General features: G+C 41.8%; 1 protein-coding gene across 2 annotated transcripts in view; it reads right to left on the bottom strand.

Annotated features, from left to right (window-relative positions):
* Window positions 1–15,575, bottom strand: part of ARID5B (AT-rich interaction domain 5B) — a 176,901-nt gene extending 161,326 nt beyond the window's left edge. For both annotated transcript variants that reach the window (XM_080641939.1, XM_080641940.1), the window contains exons 1-2: window positions 15,098–15,575; window positions 14,410–14,664 (exon numbers count right to left, since the gene is read on the bottom strand). In XM_080641939.1, the coding sequence (XP_080498065.1) occupies window positions 14,410–14,664; window positions 15,098–15,118 (276 nt within the window). In that variant the 5' untranslated portion in view covers window positions 15,119–15,575. The remainder of the gene's footprint in view (window positions 1–14,409; window positions 14,665–15,097) is intronic.
* Between the last annotated feature and the right edge of the window lie 1,450 nt (window positions 15,576–17,025).

Genomic DNA, 17,025 nt, shown 5'->3' with positions numbered 1-17,025 from the left:
AGACCCTTGACATAGCTGACCACTTAGAACTCTGTTGCCTATAAGCACAACCTACAGGTTTTGTAGACACACATCCTCCAATCCTCATGGCCAAGATCCAGGTAAAGGCTTCTCTTTGCTTAAAAATCAAAGGGCATGGGGGGAGAGGGGGCACAACAGAAAACAGCCTTTAAAAATTAAGACCAAAAAATATTAAGGCAACTAAAATATCTTAATATTCTGACATGCTGAGAATGTTTTCACTCCATTACTTCAAGGGGTCATTTAAGGAATCTGGGGGTCAGGAGTGATTTGCACACCTGCTTAGCTGTCTATTGAATTACTGGCCTGGTAACATCAAAAATGTGGAGTGAGAAACAGGACCTATACAATAAAGAAACACACACACACACACACACACACACACACACACACCCCAAAACAGAGCCTATTGATAATTTTTAAAAGACACTGGAATTTACGTGATTCATACAATTTGCATTAGGAAAACCATCTTTAGCCTTTTTACTAGAATCTTCTTTATGCCTGCCCAGATAGTTGGGGTGCATACTTACAACCCATTGCATTGCTGCTGAACACACATTCAGCAGCCAGGAGCACAGAACACAATTAGACTATTATGGAGAATATTCACAAGAAACAGAACGGAACAGATTATTTCACTTAAGATATACAGAATTCAATTATTTTCTATATTTATAACCCATGTACACCAGAATTGAGAATAATTTGGCAAAGAGACTGAGTATTAGAGCAGTATTTTCATCTGAATTCTAGTAATCTGATATACACTGTGGGATTAACCCAAAGCAAAAGGATTTAATGGCCCAGCAGGCAGTCTATTTTGAGATCCTTCTTCTAAGATCCCCCCAGCCATTTTGGCTGGGACCCTTCCACTTACATCCTTTTGCTGATGCATTTTGCTTTTGTAAAAGATCCCGATGTCATATATCTTAAAGGAGCTGGTCTCGAATACACTCCCTGCCACCACCACCAACAGAAGAGGAGAAGAAGGAGATGACAAGGGGGTGAAACAAATGCTCAAGTTAGGAGTGTTCTGAAGAAGAGGAAATAGGAGAGGCTTCTAAAAAATGAAGAGAAAATGAGGGTGTTTGAAGTAAGTGTGTACAATCACTGGCTCAACAACAGGTTTCCTGGAAGTTGCATCATGAGAGGGGAGGAACCTGGGGAGCACCAGGTTGAAGTTCTTTGGCATACTGATATCAAACAACTGAAATGCAGATTTTTGTCTCCTGACTCCATCCTTCTCCCATCTCATTTTATTTTGTTGTGGCGGATGGAAGAGATGCCCCCTAAAGGTCCTTTAAGATCTAAATAGAATCGCACACAATGGATTTGAGGGAGACCCCTTCACAGTGACTGGAAACCTCCATCATAAATAAAACAATTCCCAGAGAACCAGGAAGCTTAACTTCACTTAAATTAATAGTTTAGTTATTTACTGTTTTTCAAATAATAGTTAGTAGTCCAATGACTCAACCAATAAATCACTTGTTATGCACTATAAAAGTCTAAGACCATGAGAGCCTTCAATGGGCCAATAAAGTTAGGATTAGGGTCGATAACTAGCATCAGCTAAAGACCTGGGGTAAACCAGGCCACGGTTTGGTGCTCTATGCTCATGTAAATCTCACTTGATATTCACAGTCCAGCAAGCTTAACCCATTTCATAGATAAGAAAACTGAGACTCCAGAGAAATAAAGTTGACCAAGATGATGTAGAGCTACTAACCGGTGGAGAAATAGTCACACTTGGTTCTACCAAGCTTCAAGACTAAGAGTTTATATTCTAATCAGAAAGAGAAAAGACACGTTAAATTATTAATCAGCACTACCTTCAGATTCGAGCCCAATCTTCTAAACCTGACCTGCTGGATTCCTTGAGGTCTGGCCTCAGTATTATTTTCCACTAGACCCGTGTTCTCTTGCTAAATGCAGGACACATCCCCAGTATTATGTCCTTCCTTCCTATTTGCATATGGCTTCTTCTGCCTAGGATTTCCCCCTCTCTCGCCCTCATTCCTCAAAAATCTCCACCCATGAAAGTCCTAGTTGGTTTCGAGGGCCTGCTCACGAGCTCCCCTTCTCTGGGACACCTTCAGCATGGCTACAAGCCACCTTCCTACTCACACACTTCTTTCTTTCCCATCTCAATCTCTGGACTCTCCTCCCTGAGGCCCACCTGAGGGCCCTAGGACAGAAACCAACTTTCCTGGCACATCCTTTTTTTCTGTCCCGCCAAACTCTAGGACTCGGATTAGACTGAATTGTGAAGCGCTTCGTCTGCCTGGCTGCCCCTTCTCTTTTCTTTGCTGCCCCTTCAGGACCAACAGGCTCCTGTTGCTCTATTTACAGAAAAAGGCCAGATAATGAGAAAATTTTAAAACTGTAATAATCCAAAACTTTGCTCTCCAAACTGTAAGGTGGCCTGTGGGCCACATCTAGACTGAAGACATATTTTGTTTGACCCACCAAGTGGTGTGTTGTTTATCTAACTGGATTGAATTGCCAACTAAATTCACACAAAAATATGGATTTCTGGCACTTCTCTGGGAAAATGGGAAGATTTGGCAATTCTGGATGACATTCCTGGCCATATTATCTCATAGTATTATTGCTATGAGAAATAAATAAAAGGTCACATATGAAGCTATTTTTAGACCAGAGGTCAGGCAATCATTTTCTGTGAAGAGCCAGAATGTTGGGCTCTGTGTGTCTGTTGCTACTATAGTGTGAAGGTGGCCAGAGACAAATTTGAACAACTGGGCCTGGCTGTGTGCTAATAAAACTTTATTTACAAAACAGGCAGCAGGCCAGATTTGGCCTAAAGGCCTTGCAGACTTCTATTTTCTACCATCTCCACAGCCAGACAATGTAAATCAGCTCTGAAGATGCTATCTAGGTGTCTCGATGACATCTAGGTACCACCAGTGGGCACCAAAAGGCATCTGTAATCTGTTTACCAGATTCACCAAGATTAGACTCAGCCCAGAAATCATGCTGAAGGGAGACTGCTCCCACTTCCACGTCTTGCCAAAGGACGTCTTCCCAATCTTCACCAGAATGTCTTTAGACCTAAATTCAAACAGTATTTCTTCTAGAATGCCTCCACAGACCTTCCCAACAAGATCAGACACCTCATCATAGGTCTCTGTATTTTCTCTTCATCACAATGACCGCATCACAAAAATCAGCCATTTATTTGAGATAGTTTCATTAATCATGTGTGTGCTCCCCACCCAAAGGCAGCTCCATGAAGGCAGGATCTGCCTGGTTTCCTACCTCTGTCTCTGCACACAGAAGGCACTCAACGGGGGGGCGGGGGAGACTGGGCCTGAGAATCCTCTCTTGAAAAATGTGCAAGAGGCACCGTGTGCCTGCTGCGGGAGTCATGGGATTCAAAGAGCCCTTTTAAACATTTCATTACACAAGTGCACAGAATTCTTACTGATTTATCTGTGTATCAGTCAACTGCCAATGTGACTGCAAGTTCCTAGAGAGCAGGATAGAGGCTTCCAAGAACCAGATGCTGAATAAATAAATAAAGAACTAAAAGAAGCCTGAGGGTGCTGGGTTCTAGTTCTAATCATCACTCACTAGCTCTGATCACATGTCCAACATTTAGTCTCTGCATCTATTAAATAAAGGGGGCTCGACTCATTCTCTTCCATCTCTCTGATCTTGTAAATCACGCGAGTCTATTAAAATGCCCAAGGCAAATTAGACAAGAGCATTTTTCTGAGAGACCACCGTGGCAAGTCTTCTTGATCATCTTTATTAACAATCTCCGGCCGTTCATGCCTAAAAACAAATGTACCTGTGCAGATGGCAGAGCCAGAGGCACCAACTGCACCCATGAATACGCGGACTTTCAAGCCAGGGTATCTCAGAGAATGTTGTCAGTAACCTTCCCTGCCTTGGAGCATGTCAGTGGTCTTCATTCTCCAATGCAAATTTCCAACCAGAACAAAGCCAGCCCAAGTTGGGTGGTCAGAGAAGAAAAACAACTAAACTGGGCCTGGCATTGAGGAAAGCCTGAGGACAAGATAATGAGTGACAAGATGTTTATTCTCTGGTACAAGATCTGACTCGTTTCCTTTTTTTTTTTTTTTTCAATGGTACTCTGAGCTGAGCTCAAACTAGATGATGGCAAGCAAAGCTCAGACCAAAGGGAAAACAATATTCTGTCAAAATGATTTCCATCTCCAGTGCTCCATTGGGGGGTTGGGACATGTCTAGTGACAAATAACTGGATGGTAATTTGGCCTGTTATCTCTATAGCATGCAAGGCTTCCCTTATAGGGGCTAAAACAACCAAAAATCCAACAAACGCCCTCCCCCCAACACACACACCATATGTATACACATATACCCACTGTAATATATATCTACATATACTTATTTAAAAACATATTCCTCCCTTAAAAAAATACAGAATTAGCAAGTTTAAATTATTCGCACTTAGTTCTTCTTTGTCTCTAGTTATACAGTGTTCTTTTGTGCTGGTAAAACAACATGTGCTTTAATTAGCAAATATCTGTAAATAATTTACTTGCTTTTCAAATACCACAGAACAATGGGGTCAATTTTCACATACATTTACCCAGCATGCATCCTGGGTCTTAAGCCAGACTCTCCCATTGTTCAATAACTATATCAAGCTGTCCAAGTCTTCCTGGCCTCCTTGGTGGAGTGGAGGCGTGGGGGTAGGGGGCTGGAAACCCAAGTTCCAGTAGCAACATCCTATTTTGAAAGACCCCAGAAGACAAGCTAAAACAAACTCTTATGATCTCTAACCCTGGAGCCTTCTGCAAGGAATGTGGAAGCGTGCCAAGAGCAAAGGGCACTGGAGTAATGTCTGTGGGATGTGGGCACTCTGAGCCCCCCCCCCACAATGTCCCTCACCCTGGACAGTGTGAGCCCAAAAACACAAGGTGTAATGTATGAGGCCTATGACTCACAGACCTCATCTAGACTTTTCATGGTTAAAACTGGGCACTGCGCATGCAGTGCAAAGAAAGATGTTAAATCAAATGAGAATGACTGCTCCAGGACTGGAGGCACTATTATTTTGAATATGATTGAAAAGGCCAGAAAAAGCAATTCAAAAACATTTCAATTATGTATTTCCCAGAACTACATCTTTGAGCAACTAATGCAAATGTTACCACCACAATAAAACTTCTTCCCACATAAAAGCATATAAAACAGGTTGAACAGCATATACTTTATATATCATATGCATATTTTTGACTATTAATAAAAAATTCAAAATCTATGTATGCTTTACTCTCCTAAGCAGTACAATAATTATGATTAAGGGACAGGCAGCACAAAAAGAGCCAATTTATCTTACTCGTGCTCAGGAATACTATTGTGTAACTAAGCAACTAAAGACAAAATATGGTCTAATTAATTCACTCCTATGCTTATTTAAAAGACACAATTAGAACATTTTTATTTTCCAGCCTGCACAGTAGTTCAACATGCTTGAGGGTGTAGAAAGCAAAGCCTATTATTCTCAAAGACAAGAGTTTAATGTTTAGTGCCACTGATCAGGCTGGAACTCAATTGTGGGGAGGAGGGGGTGTGTTTCCCAGCTGGGCTGTACTTGGAGTCACGAGAGAGGAAAAAGGTAGGGGGAAAGATGTTTATGGGACCACTAGATTGACTAGCAACACGTTGCCTCTACCCCGTTTTTCTCACTATGGCACATGGGTGAAGATGGGACTGTGGGTTTGACGGTCACTTGGGCAAGGAAGGACACACAGCACTGTAGGACTATTTATTCAGCCAAAAAGATTCAACAGAAAATTCATGTAATTAAACTACCCATCCTCGCCTGGGAGGTAAATGTCAAATCTCCATCTCTAACGCTGCTAACAGTGCATCTGATTTTAAAAGCAGAATTAATTTACGCAAGTATGTGCTGGGAGATTGATGCCATTAGCATGATTCTAAAGAACCATTTCAATAATCATCATCATCTGCACGTTTGAAATGTGTTGTCAATACAGACATTCACAGTCCAGGATGTGAGCCATGCTCTCTGAAGGCTAAGACCCTGGTTCTAATCTCCAGCAAGATGGAGAAGAACACAGTGTGGCTGCAAAAAGCGATCCTTGTGGGAGGGAGTTATATATGGAAACAGAGTTTTCAAGAAATGCTGGATCCATGACCACATTTATGAGAGGCGATTGAATCCTTAAACCAACAATCGATAAATTTGTTTTAAATTCCCTTAAAAGCCAAGCCAACGGGTAATCACTAGCTACAATATTATTCTGAGTAGAAGATGGCAAATATCCAACTACCCTGGCTATAAAAAAAAAATGACAAGCAAATGCATTTGATTCGAGCAATTATATTCTGGATATTGGTTGAAACTAGACTTTGATAAATGAGCTTGAGTCATGTATCACTAGATGCCACTATGAACAATGGCATGCTTTATTAATAATTAATAACGAAGTATTTACATGTATGGACTCATGTACTTCATAAAAATAACATTTCCTTAGTATGTGCCTGACATTCTAAATGTCAAGAGAGGTTTTAATGCTTACAATTTTGACTCACTATCAAACAGTTTAAGGCAATCAGTCTGAAGAACATGCTGGCTCATAGGAACTGCCAACCAACACTCAGGTGAGGAGTGGCTCTTCTTCCCGGAAGTCTAGTCTTTTTATAGATTGCCAGCCCAAAGCCCTGACATTTCAGGGGCTGATGTCTGGAGATTGAAAAAGCACTCAAAAAGAGAGAGAGATGCCGGCTTTAGCCTGATCATTCAGTCCCAAACATTTACTAATTTCTCTGGTATGCTCCTGAGAAACAACAAACACCTTCTCACTTTTTTTCACATCCCATGATGCAAAATGACTATGGATTTTAGAAAAGAAAGAAAAAAGGAAAGTGTGAGATGGGGTGCTGGAGCTGGCTCACATATGAATGACTGGTCATAGACCCCCTGCCAGAAAAAAATTGGACCAAACTTACAGAAAGCAGGCTGTGGGAAAGAAAGCATTTTAATTATTTTGTTAGCCATTCAATAAATACTTAGTGAGTAGCACTGAATACTGTGGAGGGACCAAGAAGTAAAAAAGGTACAACCCTCTGCTTCTGAGAACAGCGCTACAAGGGAGAAGGCAAAGGGAAAGAACACAGACAAGAATTTATGCAATGCATAGTCCATGGGAGGTTAAAATCCACAGTGGAACTGTAAGCTCCCTGAGGGCATGGGTTTCTGTCTGTCTTGATCACTGCTGTATCCCAAGGGCTTAGAACAGGCTCTGGCACAAACTAGGTGCTCTATAAATATGCATGGAATGAATGAGACTTCACAGATGAAGATATCACTTCCTAGCCCTGGCCGGTTTGGCTCAATGGATAGAGCGTCAGCCTGCAGACTGAAAAGTCCCAGGTTCGAATCTGCTCAAGGGCACATGCCTGGGTTTCGGGCTCGATCTCCAGTAGGGGGCATGCAGGAAGCAGCCAATCAATGATTCTCTCTCATCATTGATGTTTCTATCTCTCTCTTCCTCTCCTTTCCTCCCTGAAATCAATAAAAAAAAATATGTATTAAAAAAAAAAAGATATCACTTCCTAGTTTCTGGAAAGATCTTGAAAGGCTACAAATAGTGACTTTATTAATCTCCCACTTTAACTAGGGAATACAAAGAGTCTGACAGCTTTTCTGTGACCACTATCATCCATGGGGCTAGGCTATGAGCTCTTTGAGGGCTGGGGACATTCTCCTTTACCTCTATATCCTATAGTCCAGCACATACTAGGTCTTCAACCACACCTGAGGAGCTAAATAAATTATTTTTCCAAAAACATGCAGATAGTGAGTCTTCTTTTGGATACATACTGGTTGTATTATCAGCATAATTCACCGATGTGTTATACAGCATCTTATATTGTTTTTACATTTTAAAAAAACTCATCTCTCTATCAAGATTGATGAACTTCTTTAGAAAAAGGGCCACACCATGAATTGTTTTGCATCTGTCTCTGTACTTGGAGAGCACTGAGCATTCAACAAGTAGTTTTTTCTTAACTCAAGATAGATGATACCAACATTGGCTAGAGGTAGGATCTTCATCATACAAAATATAACTTCTTACTAGCCTACTGATTCTCAAATGTTAACATCCTAGACCCAATGTTGAAATACAGTTTTGTATTTGTAAATGTTTTCTGACATAGTAATGTTAAATTATTTCTTAAATTACTGGATCTTGCTTCAAACTCAAGTAGGAAAGAGAATTAGGTACACAGTCACATTCCTTATTTTGGATGAACCCCATAGGTCAGCAAACTTTTCCTGTAAGGGACCAAATAGTATTTTCCACTGTGTAGGCCATATGGTCACTGTCACAACTACTCAACTCTGCCTCTGTAGTCTGAGAGCAGCTATAAACAATACATAAACAAACGAGTCTGACTATGTTCCAATAAAACTTTATTTACAAAAACAGAGAGTGGACCAGATTTGACCCTCAGGCATTATTAGTCTGCTAATGCTTGTCACTGTCCAATATATTCTCTCCATATAACTCATTAGTTCCCACCCTAGTACTAAAGGCTCTACCTGTCAGAGAGTAAATATATTCCTTCTCTTAAGATCACTACTGAAAGTAAACTATTATAACTCCATCTATAATTTGTTGAGCTATCCTGTAGAAGTAGTATGTTGTCAGGCTCTTTTCATTATTATTTCTAACTAGAGGCCTGGTGCATGAAAATTCGTGCACTCGGGGGGTGGGGGGTGGGGAGGCGTGTCCCTCAGCCTGACCTGCGTTCTCTTGCAGCCCAGGACCCCTCGGGGGATGTCCAGCTGCTGCCTTAGGCTTGCTCGCTGGGGGATCGGGCCTAAGCCACAGTTGGACATCCTCAGTGCTGCAGAGGAAGCTGGAGAGGCTCCCACCACTGCCGCTGTGCTTGCAGCTGTCAGCCCGGCTTGTGGCTGAGCAGAGCGCCCCCCGCCTCCCCCCCCCCCCCCCCCCCGTGGGAGTGCACTGACCACCGTCAACCCCCTGGTGGTCGGTGCGCATCATAGCCACCTGTCGTTCTGCCTTAGGGTCAATTTGCATATTACCCTTTTATTATATAGGATTTTTTCAGCAAAGTAGAGATCATTGAATTCATTTTCCAGATGAAGAAACTGAGGCTCAGACAAATTAAAGAAAATGTCCAAGGCTAATGAGGTCACTGAAGAGGCTCAGAAATTTCTAAAAACTCAGCCACATGGATACAGACCAGAGAATGAATGACCATTCACATTTAGAGCAAGGCCAATCCAGCACCTCCTAGATTTCAGAATGTGTCTGCCTAACCCCAGATGTGATACAATCAGTCAATATTTTTAAAAATCCTGCCCATCCAGTTGTCAGCATTCATCAATACTAAAATGTAAATCCTTATGGAGCCTTTTATTTTGGTAACACAACTAAACCCACCATATAGGTGAAAGCCAACCTGATTTTGGGGGATCTGAATTGGCTACATATTCTAGCAAACTAACCTAGATGCCATCCTTTCAGAGAAAAGTTTTCTTTAGGAGGGTCCATGGTAGTGATTTCAAACTTCAATGAGAATAATAACAGTAATGTTAATTAAAATAATAATGACATTATTGAAAAATATACTATGTGCCAAACTCCATTGTAAGCACTTTACATGTATTAACTCATTTAAATCTTTCAAATAATCCTAAGAAGTAGGTACTATATTCCCATTTTATAGAAGAGAAAACTGAGGCACAGGGAATTTAAAATTTGCCCAAGATCACACAGCTGATCACACAGAGTGAAACTGTTTAAAATGCAAAATCCTGGACCCCAAGTCCAGAGGTTCTAATTGAGTAAATTTATTTTTTTTAATTTTTTAATTTAGTTTTAGAGAGAGAGGAAGGGGGAGAGAGAGAGAGAAAGAAAGAGAGAGAGAGAGAGATCAATTTGTCCTACTTATTTATGGATCCATTGGTTGATCCTTGTATGTACCCTGATGGGGAATCGAACCCACAACCTTGGCATATGGGGATGATGCTCTAACCAACTGAGTTACTCAGCCAGGGCTTTGAGTTAATTTCAATAGCTGGCTCCAGAGTATGCATTTTAAACTGTTTTTAACCCATGGTGAGGCTGAGAATCAAACCACTTTTAGAAATCCTGCCTGTGTGCCAGAATCTATAATGCCCAGATGTGCTTGATTCTGACTCCCGGACATCATTAGTTTACTCGTGTACACTCACTGTTGCAGATTACCACCAAACCTTGCAGAATCCAGCCATGGACTGTCAGGCTGAAATCCATGCTTACACATCAACCTATTTTAAGAGGGTATATTGCCAATAGATCAAGCACTTGGCAATTTGAAAATGAATGTAATCAGAAGTTACCCAGTAACAGAACCAATTACCCGCCTACTTTGCCATTTTCCTCCTCTGAAGAGCTACTGGCTGAATGTGGCAATTGTGGGTAATTACTGAAGACACTTAACTCTTGCATATGGCCTTGCTATTCACTTTCATGATCACTTAAAACATGATTAGGCTCAGGAAACTCCACATAGACATAAATATTATTATGTTTATTGTTTATAAATTAAGAATATCTAGAATAAAGGTCACCATAATTATAACTCTTTTCTATTTATTTAAGGATTTTACAGTGTATATAGTACTGTTGCCAATACAATGCCTCTTCATACTCACAACAATCCATAGTTAACCTTATTATTGTTCCCATTTTGCTGCTGAAAAAACTGAGACTCAGAGTGTTTATGATTATTCAATAATCATATGAATAGTAAAATTGCAGAATCAAGATGTGACTCTTTCTGGAAGTAAATGAAGGCAGCAATGTATATAAGCATGCAACTCATTATCATAATTATTAAAACTAATAATAAAGTATTAATGGTTATTAATAATGTTATTAAATTGTAACTGTTATTGTTATAGACCACTGGCTAGAATTAGCTGAACTTTATAGAATAAAAATGGTCCTGCCACCTAAACATCTGGTGACCTTTGGCAAAGCTAATTAACCATAGTTCAAAATGTTTAAGAAATTGTTCACATTAGTACACACTTCTAGAACATAATCTGATGTACTCAAGCTCTGGTTTCAAGGGTAGGTTCAGTGGAAAAATAAACCAATCCTAAAGCTTTAAAAAGGCCTAGTTTCTAGCCTGGCAACCTTTGACAAACCATATAAACTCTGCAAGCTTTTGTCTACATCTGTAAAATGGGTATACAAAATCCTGTCTTATCCAGCCTCACACAATTATTACAAAGGTCAGTAAGAAAACAGCCGTCAAAAAAAGACCTTTGCCGATCACAGCAAAGCACACAGGGATGCTATTTGTAATCTCTGCACAATGACAATTTTCCTGCTTTTAGAATTGACGTATTTACACCTCAAGAAATCATAAAAAGACAGACTGGTTCTCTGAAGCCAAAAAAGCATACTGAGTCCTGGCTGTCCTTTCGAAATGGATGCTGATGTCAGCTCAATCAGGAAATTATTAACCTCCATTTGGTTACTTAAAATAAACTGTACTGGCTGATTAAATGTGCTGAACATTTTCTCCAAGTAACAGTGCACATCACCAAGAAACCTTTCTCTTTCAGTTATACGTTGTAAATGGCAAATGCATCATTCAAAACTATTTAAAATCAATAATAAAAATCATTTCACTGTATATAAACAAGTTAATGGAGTAAGTGAAAACAAAGCAAATTTCTTAATGAGAGGGCCCTGTTGCCCCCTCTAGGTGCCAGCAGTAAGTGCTGGTTTCTGTAGGCTCTCCTCCAGAGGAGACTGCTGCTGCTGTTCTGCTAATGAATGACTAACTTAGGCCAGGGGGAAAATGACATCACCCGGGTGGAAAACCGATCTGCATTGGGAAACTTTCTACCTGCTTTACATTTGTCATAATTATTTTGCACAATGCAGCCTGCATTTGCATAATTTTGAGGCGTGTCATTATCTCAATTGAAAATTGTTTTAATATGGCTGAATAATTCACAATGACATCAGCCAAAGTCCTAATGAAATATACAAGTATAATCATACAGCTAATTACCAGCCATGTTAGCATTAAAAAACAAATCATGCATAATATTAGACGATGTATATGCAGCTGAGGATTATAAATAGAGCCATCTCCCTCCCCAAATCCCCTAGAGTTTACTTTTAAATAGCAAGATTAATTTTCTCAGGTATGGCTTATATAGCAGTAACAAAATACACAGATCATTACAATGGTTCACTTTCATTTTCCCATAATGAACAATTTTTTTAAACCGTGTATTTAAAAATACATCTATTCAATATCAGCAGTTCTAACAGATGCAACCTTCCGCTAAAATTATTGGCTTTTATTCTTAAATCAGAATTCACTATTTAATTACACCAACAGCAATGAAAACCGGACCAAATGGGGTCTTTAAAAATTTTTCCAATTTCAATTCAAAAAAAAAAAAGTGACCACAAAATATCCCATAAAACACTGAATAATTTCCTTCTGGGTTTAGTCAGAAGTCTATTAGGCACCAGCTCTTTTCTGGATATTTAATCCTTCCCTTTTCCAGATCACAGGCCATGTTGAAGTAATAAATTTGAAAAGCAAATAAGAAATCAGGAGGGGGGGGGGGGGAGAGGAGGAAGACAGCTGCGCAGGAAAGTTGGGTCGGGGGAGGGGGTCGAGCTAGACCTCGGGGAGGGAGAAAGAGCTCAACCTGTTGGTAGGTTGCAGGATTTTTCACAGCATTTGCAAACAACACCTTTATAAAACTGCAAGCAGACGTCGGGAAACGTGAACATTTAAAACCCTAAGCGGGCCTGGAGGGCGGGGGGTGGGAAGGGGGAAAGGGGGAGGTGTTCTGAGAGGAGGGCGGGGCTTATTTCCGAAGAGGCAGATCTCGGAGGGCGAACGTTTTTGACGAACTCCGGTAATTAACCGGCAAAGACCACTGATGGGTAATTCGATCCTGGGGAGAGGGAGTGGACTGGCGATGCCAAAAGTACAATCAACTCCATCAGACCAAGGAATTCTGGAAGGACTGGCAGGCAGCTCCAAGCTCCGGGCGGAGTTAAACGGGGAACCATTCATTTAACAAAAAGATCCTTACACCTACCTCGAAAGCTCGAGAGCCTGGCACAGAGCTAGCTGCCCTCAAAAGTCTCAGTTTGATTACCCTGCTCTCGCTTGGGCAACACAAAGCCTTGCCAGGCGGCGCTGCGCCCTTCCTCCCCGCCGCACCGTGGGCACAGACTCCCCAAAATAGTTCCCCCGGTAGGTACCAGGGCGCTGAGGTCGGTCAGCTGACAAGGGGAGCTCGCAGAACTGCGGTCACACGAGAAAATGACAGAGCCAAAGGGAGGCGACCGCCCCGGCGCCCGGTGACAGCGGGCTCACCTCGGCGTTCTCCCGGGAGCGCGGCGAGCGCCCCCGCGGCCTCCCAGAAACGTGCCGGGGAGGCTCGGCCCTCCCCACCCTCCCCAGGAGCGCCGTCTGGGCACCGAGGACGCCGAACCCACAGGCCAGTGGGCGAGCACACACCCCTCTGCCCTTCCCTTCCCAGTCCCCGTCCCACACATCCCCACAGATTGCGCTGGAAGACGTCCACTTGGCGTGGAGTAATTGGAAACTAGAACATCAAATGGCTTGTCCGAGGGGGAGGGGGTGGGGACGAGAGATAGTTGTTAATGCTTAACGTGTTTGTGCCGGTTACACGACCGCTTTGAAATCCGCCCGGGCAGATCTGCAAGTTATTTGAATGTATTATTCCAGTACCTGTCATTTATCACTTTATTCAACACGTCTTTGCCAACTCAATAGCTTTTGATCTCACTCTGCCTCCATTTCGTAATTTCCGCCCTCTTAAACATATCAAATACTTACTTAAAAAGAAAAAAAAAAAAAAACGTGAGCAATATCGAAACCCACCGAAAGAAATCCACCCAGCCCCGACCGAGCCAGACGCGAAGGTACATTTTCAAAAGGATATATATATATATATATATATATATATATATATATATATATATATGGCTTGTGATGTTCAGAGGGCAGTAGCAGGAAAGCGAACGAACACACACACACACACACACACACACATCCTTGAACAAAACCCTTCTCGAACAAGTTATCTGATCTTGACTAAAATCAGCAGTTGGATCCTCTTTGTAAAGCTGACAGCCAAACTCTGACAATGGCAAAATACTCGAGCCCCAGCTAGTGGCGCTACCCCTTTAAAAAAGGAGTCGATCCTGCTCGCCTGCAGAAGTGAATACAGTATTTTCAAGCTTGCCCTGTAATAAGCATTACGAGAGGGAAATAATAAAGAAAGAAGAGAGGGAGATATAAGTTTACCACCTCGCCATGGTCGCTATTTCTGCCCTGGGGAGTATCTTCTGGGAGGAAATAAAGTTTAGAGCTGGATAAAAGTTGCCGGCTGGTCCTCTCTTCCCACAACAGCTGGAGCTCCGCTATGCAAATCGGATCCTTTGGCGTACATCTTACAAAGAAAAAGTCGCCAAGGGACAAAATTCTTGGTTTGCCTTCAAGGTGGAATTGAAAAGCCTTGTAGAAAATGTAAGGTCCGTGCAAGCCACACGGTGAGCCGACCCACTGCAGGGGGAAAAAAAAGCACCAAATAAATAATGTAGCCATCAGAGCACAAACATCTATTTCCAGACACATTTACACACAGACATCCACACTCTTAATACAGAAGAGCCATCAGATATAAAGCTGGGTGTAAAAATAATAGAGCCCACAAATTTTCTGCTTCCCTTAAAAAAAAAAAAAAAAAAACCCTCCGGGGCCCCCCACCGCCACCTCTCCCTACCTCTCCATCAGAGGCGGTAAAATTACATTATGTATGTATGATCAGTGCAGGGATTTTTTTAAACAATAAAAATGATTTTGGGGGGATGCAGAGGGTAAAAGTTTGGTGAAAAGTTTGTGGGGGGTGTGGGTGGGTGTAGAGGTGTGGGTGAGCTGGGGGGCTGGGGGGTTCCGGGGGGTGCCGGGATCGGAGGAGCGGAGGAGAGCGAAATACCTGGAGTGAGTTGGGCTCCATCTCGACGTTCTGAATTGATTGAACTCAACATTCTCTCCAAACTTGTTGGCTTGAATGGATTGCATCAGGTCCTGGCAGGGAAAAACATTCTCTGTCTTCAGCCGGCGTAATGTCTCAATATAAAACTGAGTTCTTGCCTGCCCTTCGTCACCAAAATGATTGAAAATATGTCCTAATATTTCTCTGACGACTCAATTTTAAGCTCCTGTCAAAACTGTGTAGGATTCCCTCCAAATGTAGGTGGATCAAATTCATAACCGGGAGAAAGGCTCCGTCCGATCTCGGCGGGAAGCGGATGGATCAAGGCAAAAAACATATAGGAAGGTCTGTAAAAATAAAATCCACCCCAAAACTGTGTGAAGATGAGATCTCCCTCTTCCCAATCTCCCTTGTCTATGGGTGTCGGCTGATGAGATTTTTGGAGGAGACGAGAGTTGACGAGCTCCGCTGTGCATCTGACAGGACCTGCTTGTATATGTCTAATATAAAGAACATTTCCTGCAGAGATTCCGGGGCGCTGCTCCTCTTTCTAATGCTCCTTAGCAGATTTGCTGTTATTAGACATGTAGATTTGTTTGATAGTTAAATTACGCTTCCTCACTGCCATGTTTTCGAGAACTAATCTGTTAAATTATCTTTTGATGCCTATTTACATGGAAGGGAAAAGTGGGTTATCGATTATATAAACATATAAATATTAATGCATTTGTTCGCTTCGTAAAAAAAAAAAACTCAGCATAAAATAAATAAATAAAAAGACCAGAAAGACAAGTGAGCAATGCACACACATCTCAGGATTTTGCAAACAATATTGAACGGACAGAGACTGCATTTAGGGACTGGAACAATAAACGATGCATGATAAATCAATAAATGCGAGCAGCGAGTCTGCTCGGAATATGAATTCAGGCTCCCGGTTCTGCATGTGCATTCTTTAATTTTGAAGTATATACACTAGTACGTGTTTACAATGCTGATGGACGCCAAGGGCGCTCTCAAATGATAATGTGTTTATATAACCCAGCGCTACAGGAATAATATACCGACTCCTACCCCACCCCCACTCCCTCCCCCGCCAAAAGAGGGAGGGGAGCTTCCTCAATAATAGTTTGAAACTGAAAAAAAAAATCCATTTGCAAACTAGTTAAATACCACCAGAAATTAAGCTGTTGAAAACCGGGGGCATGAACCGTAAGACAATAAAGGCTTTAAATGTGTATATTTATTGTTCTGGAGCCCTGGAGAATTGCGAGGTTTGCATGCACGGCTATTATGCAAACACAGAGAAACTTAAGAGCGACAGAACAAGGAACAGGCAGAGACTGCAAAGCCCTCGCTCGCTCCGACCCAGCTGCCGGTCCTCCGCCAGGCTAGATTGCATTTTCGCAGTGTTGATGTAAAATGGTGTACTCGCTTCCCCCGCGCTCCCCCCACCCTCTCCCCCGCTCTCCTCCCACTCCTTCCAGCACCCCCACCCCCGATGATTTTATTATATTGGCACCAATCTTTCCAAAGTGGGTCTGGCATGCTAAAAAAGTAAACATGTACTATATGGGGAATAAGGTCTGTATAGTATGACAGTTGAAACTTGATCTGTGATAAAATTACAGGATGTTGAAATTACTAGTAAGCTATTTTTAACGCTTTCGCAACGTTTCACCTCTAGTCACAGCATCTAGTTGAAACAGGATTACTTTAATGAAAATTATATTCACATGGCTGAAGTTAATATACCCAGCAGAGCACAAATATTCAGTTGACTTGAGGTGGAAAGACCCTCTGTGTGTATTTTTATGCCTTTTCATAATGTCTGGGTCCGCTGCAGTAAGAATTAGGGCACTTAACATTATCTAAACCACATTTTTGATTCAGAACATGGGGAAGTAATAAAAGGCAAGATCTATCTC

The sequence above is a fragment of the Plecotus auritus genome (assembly GCF_963455305.1).
Source record: "Plecotus auritus genome assembly, chromosome: 9".
Classification (NCBI taxonomy): Eukaryota; Metazoa; Chordata; class Mammalia; order Chiroptera; family Vespertilionidae; genus Plecotus; species Plecotus auritus.
The sequence above is the reverse complement of the archived record's forward strand: the minus strand, read 5'-3'. Positions and strand labels throughout refer to the sequence as shown.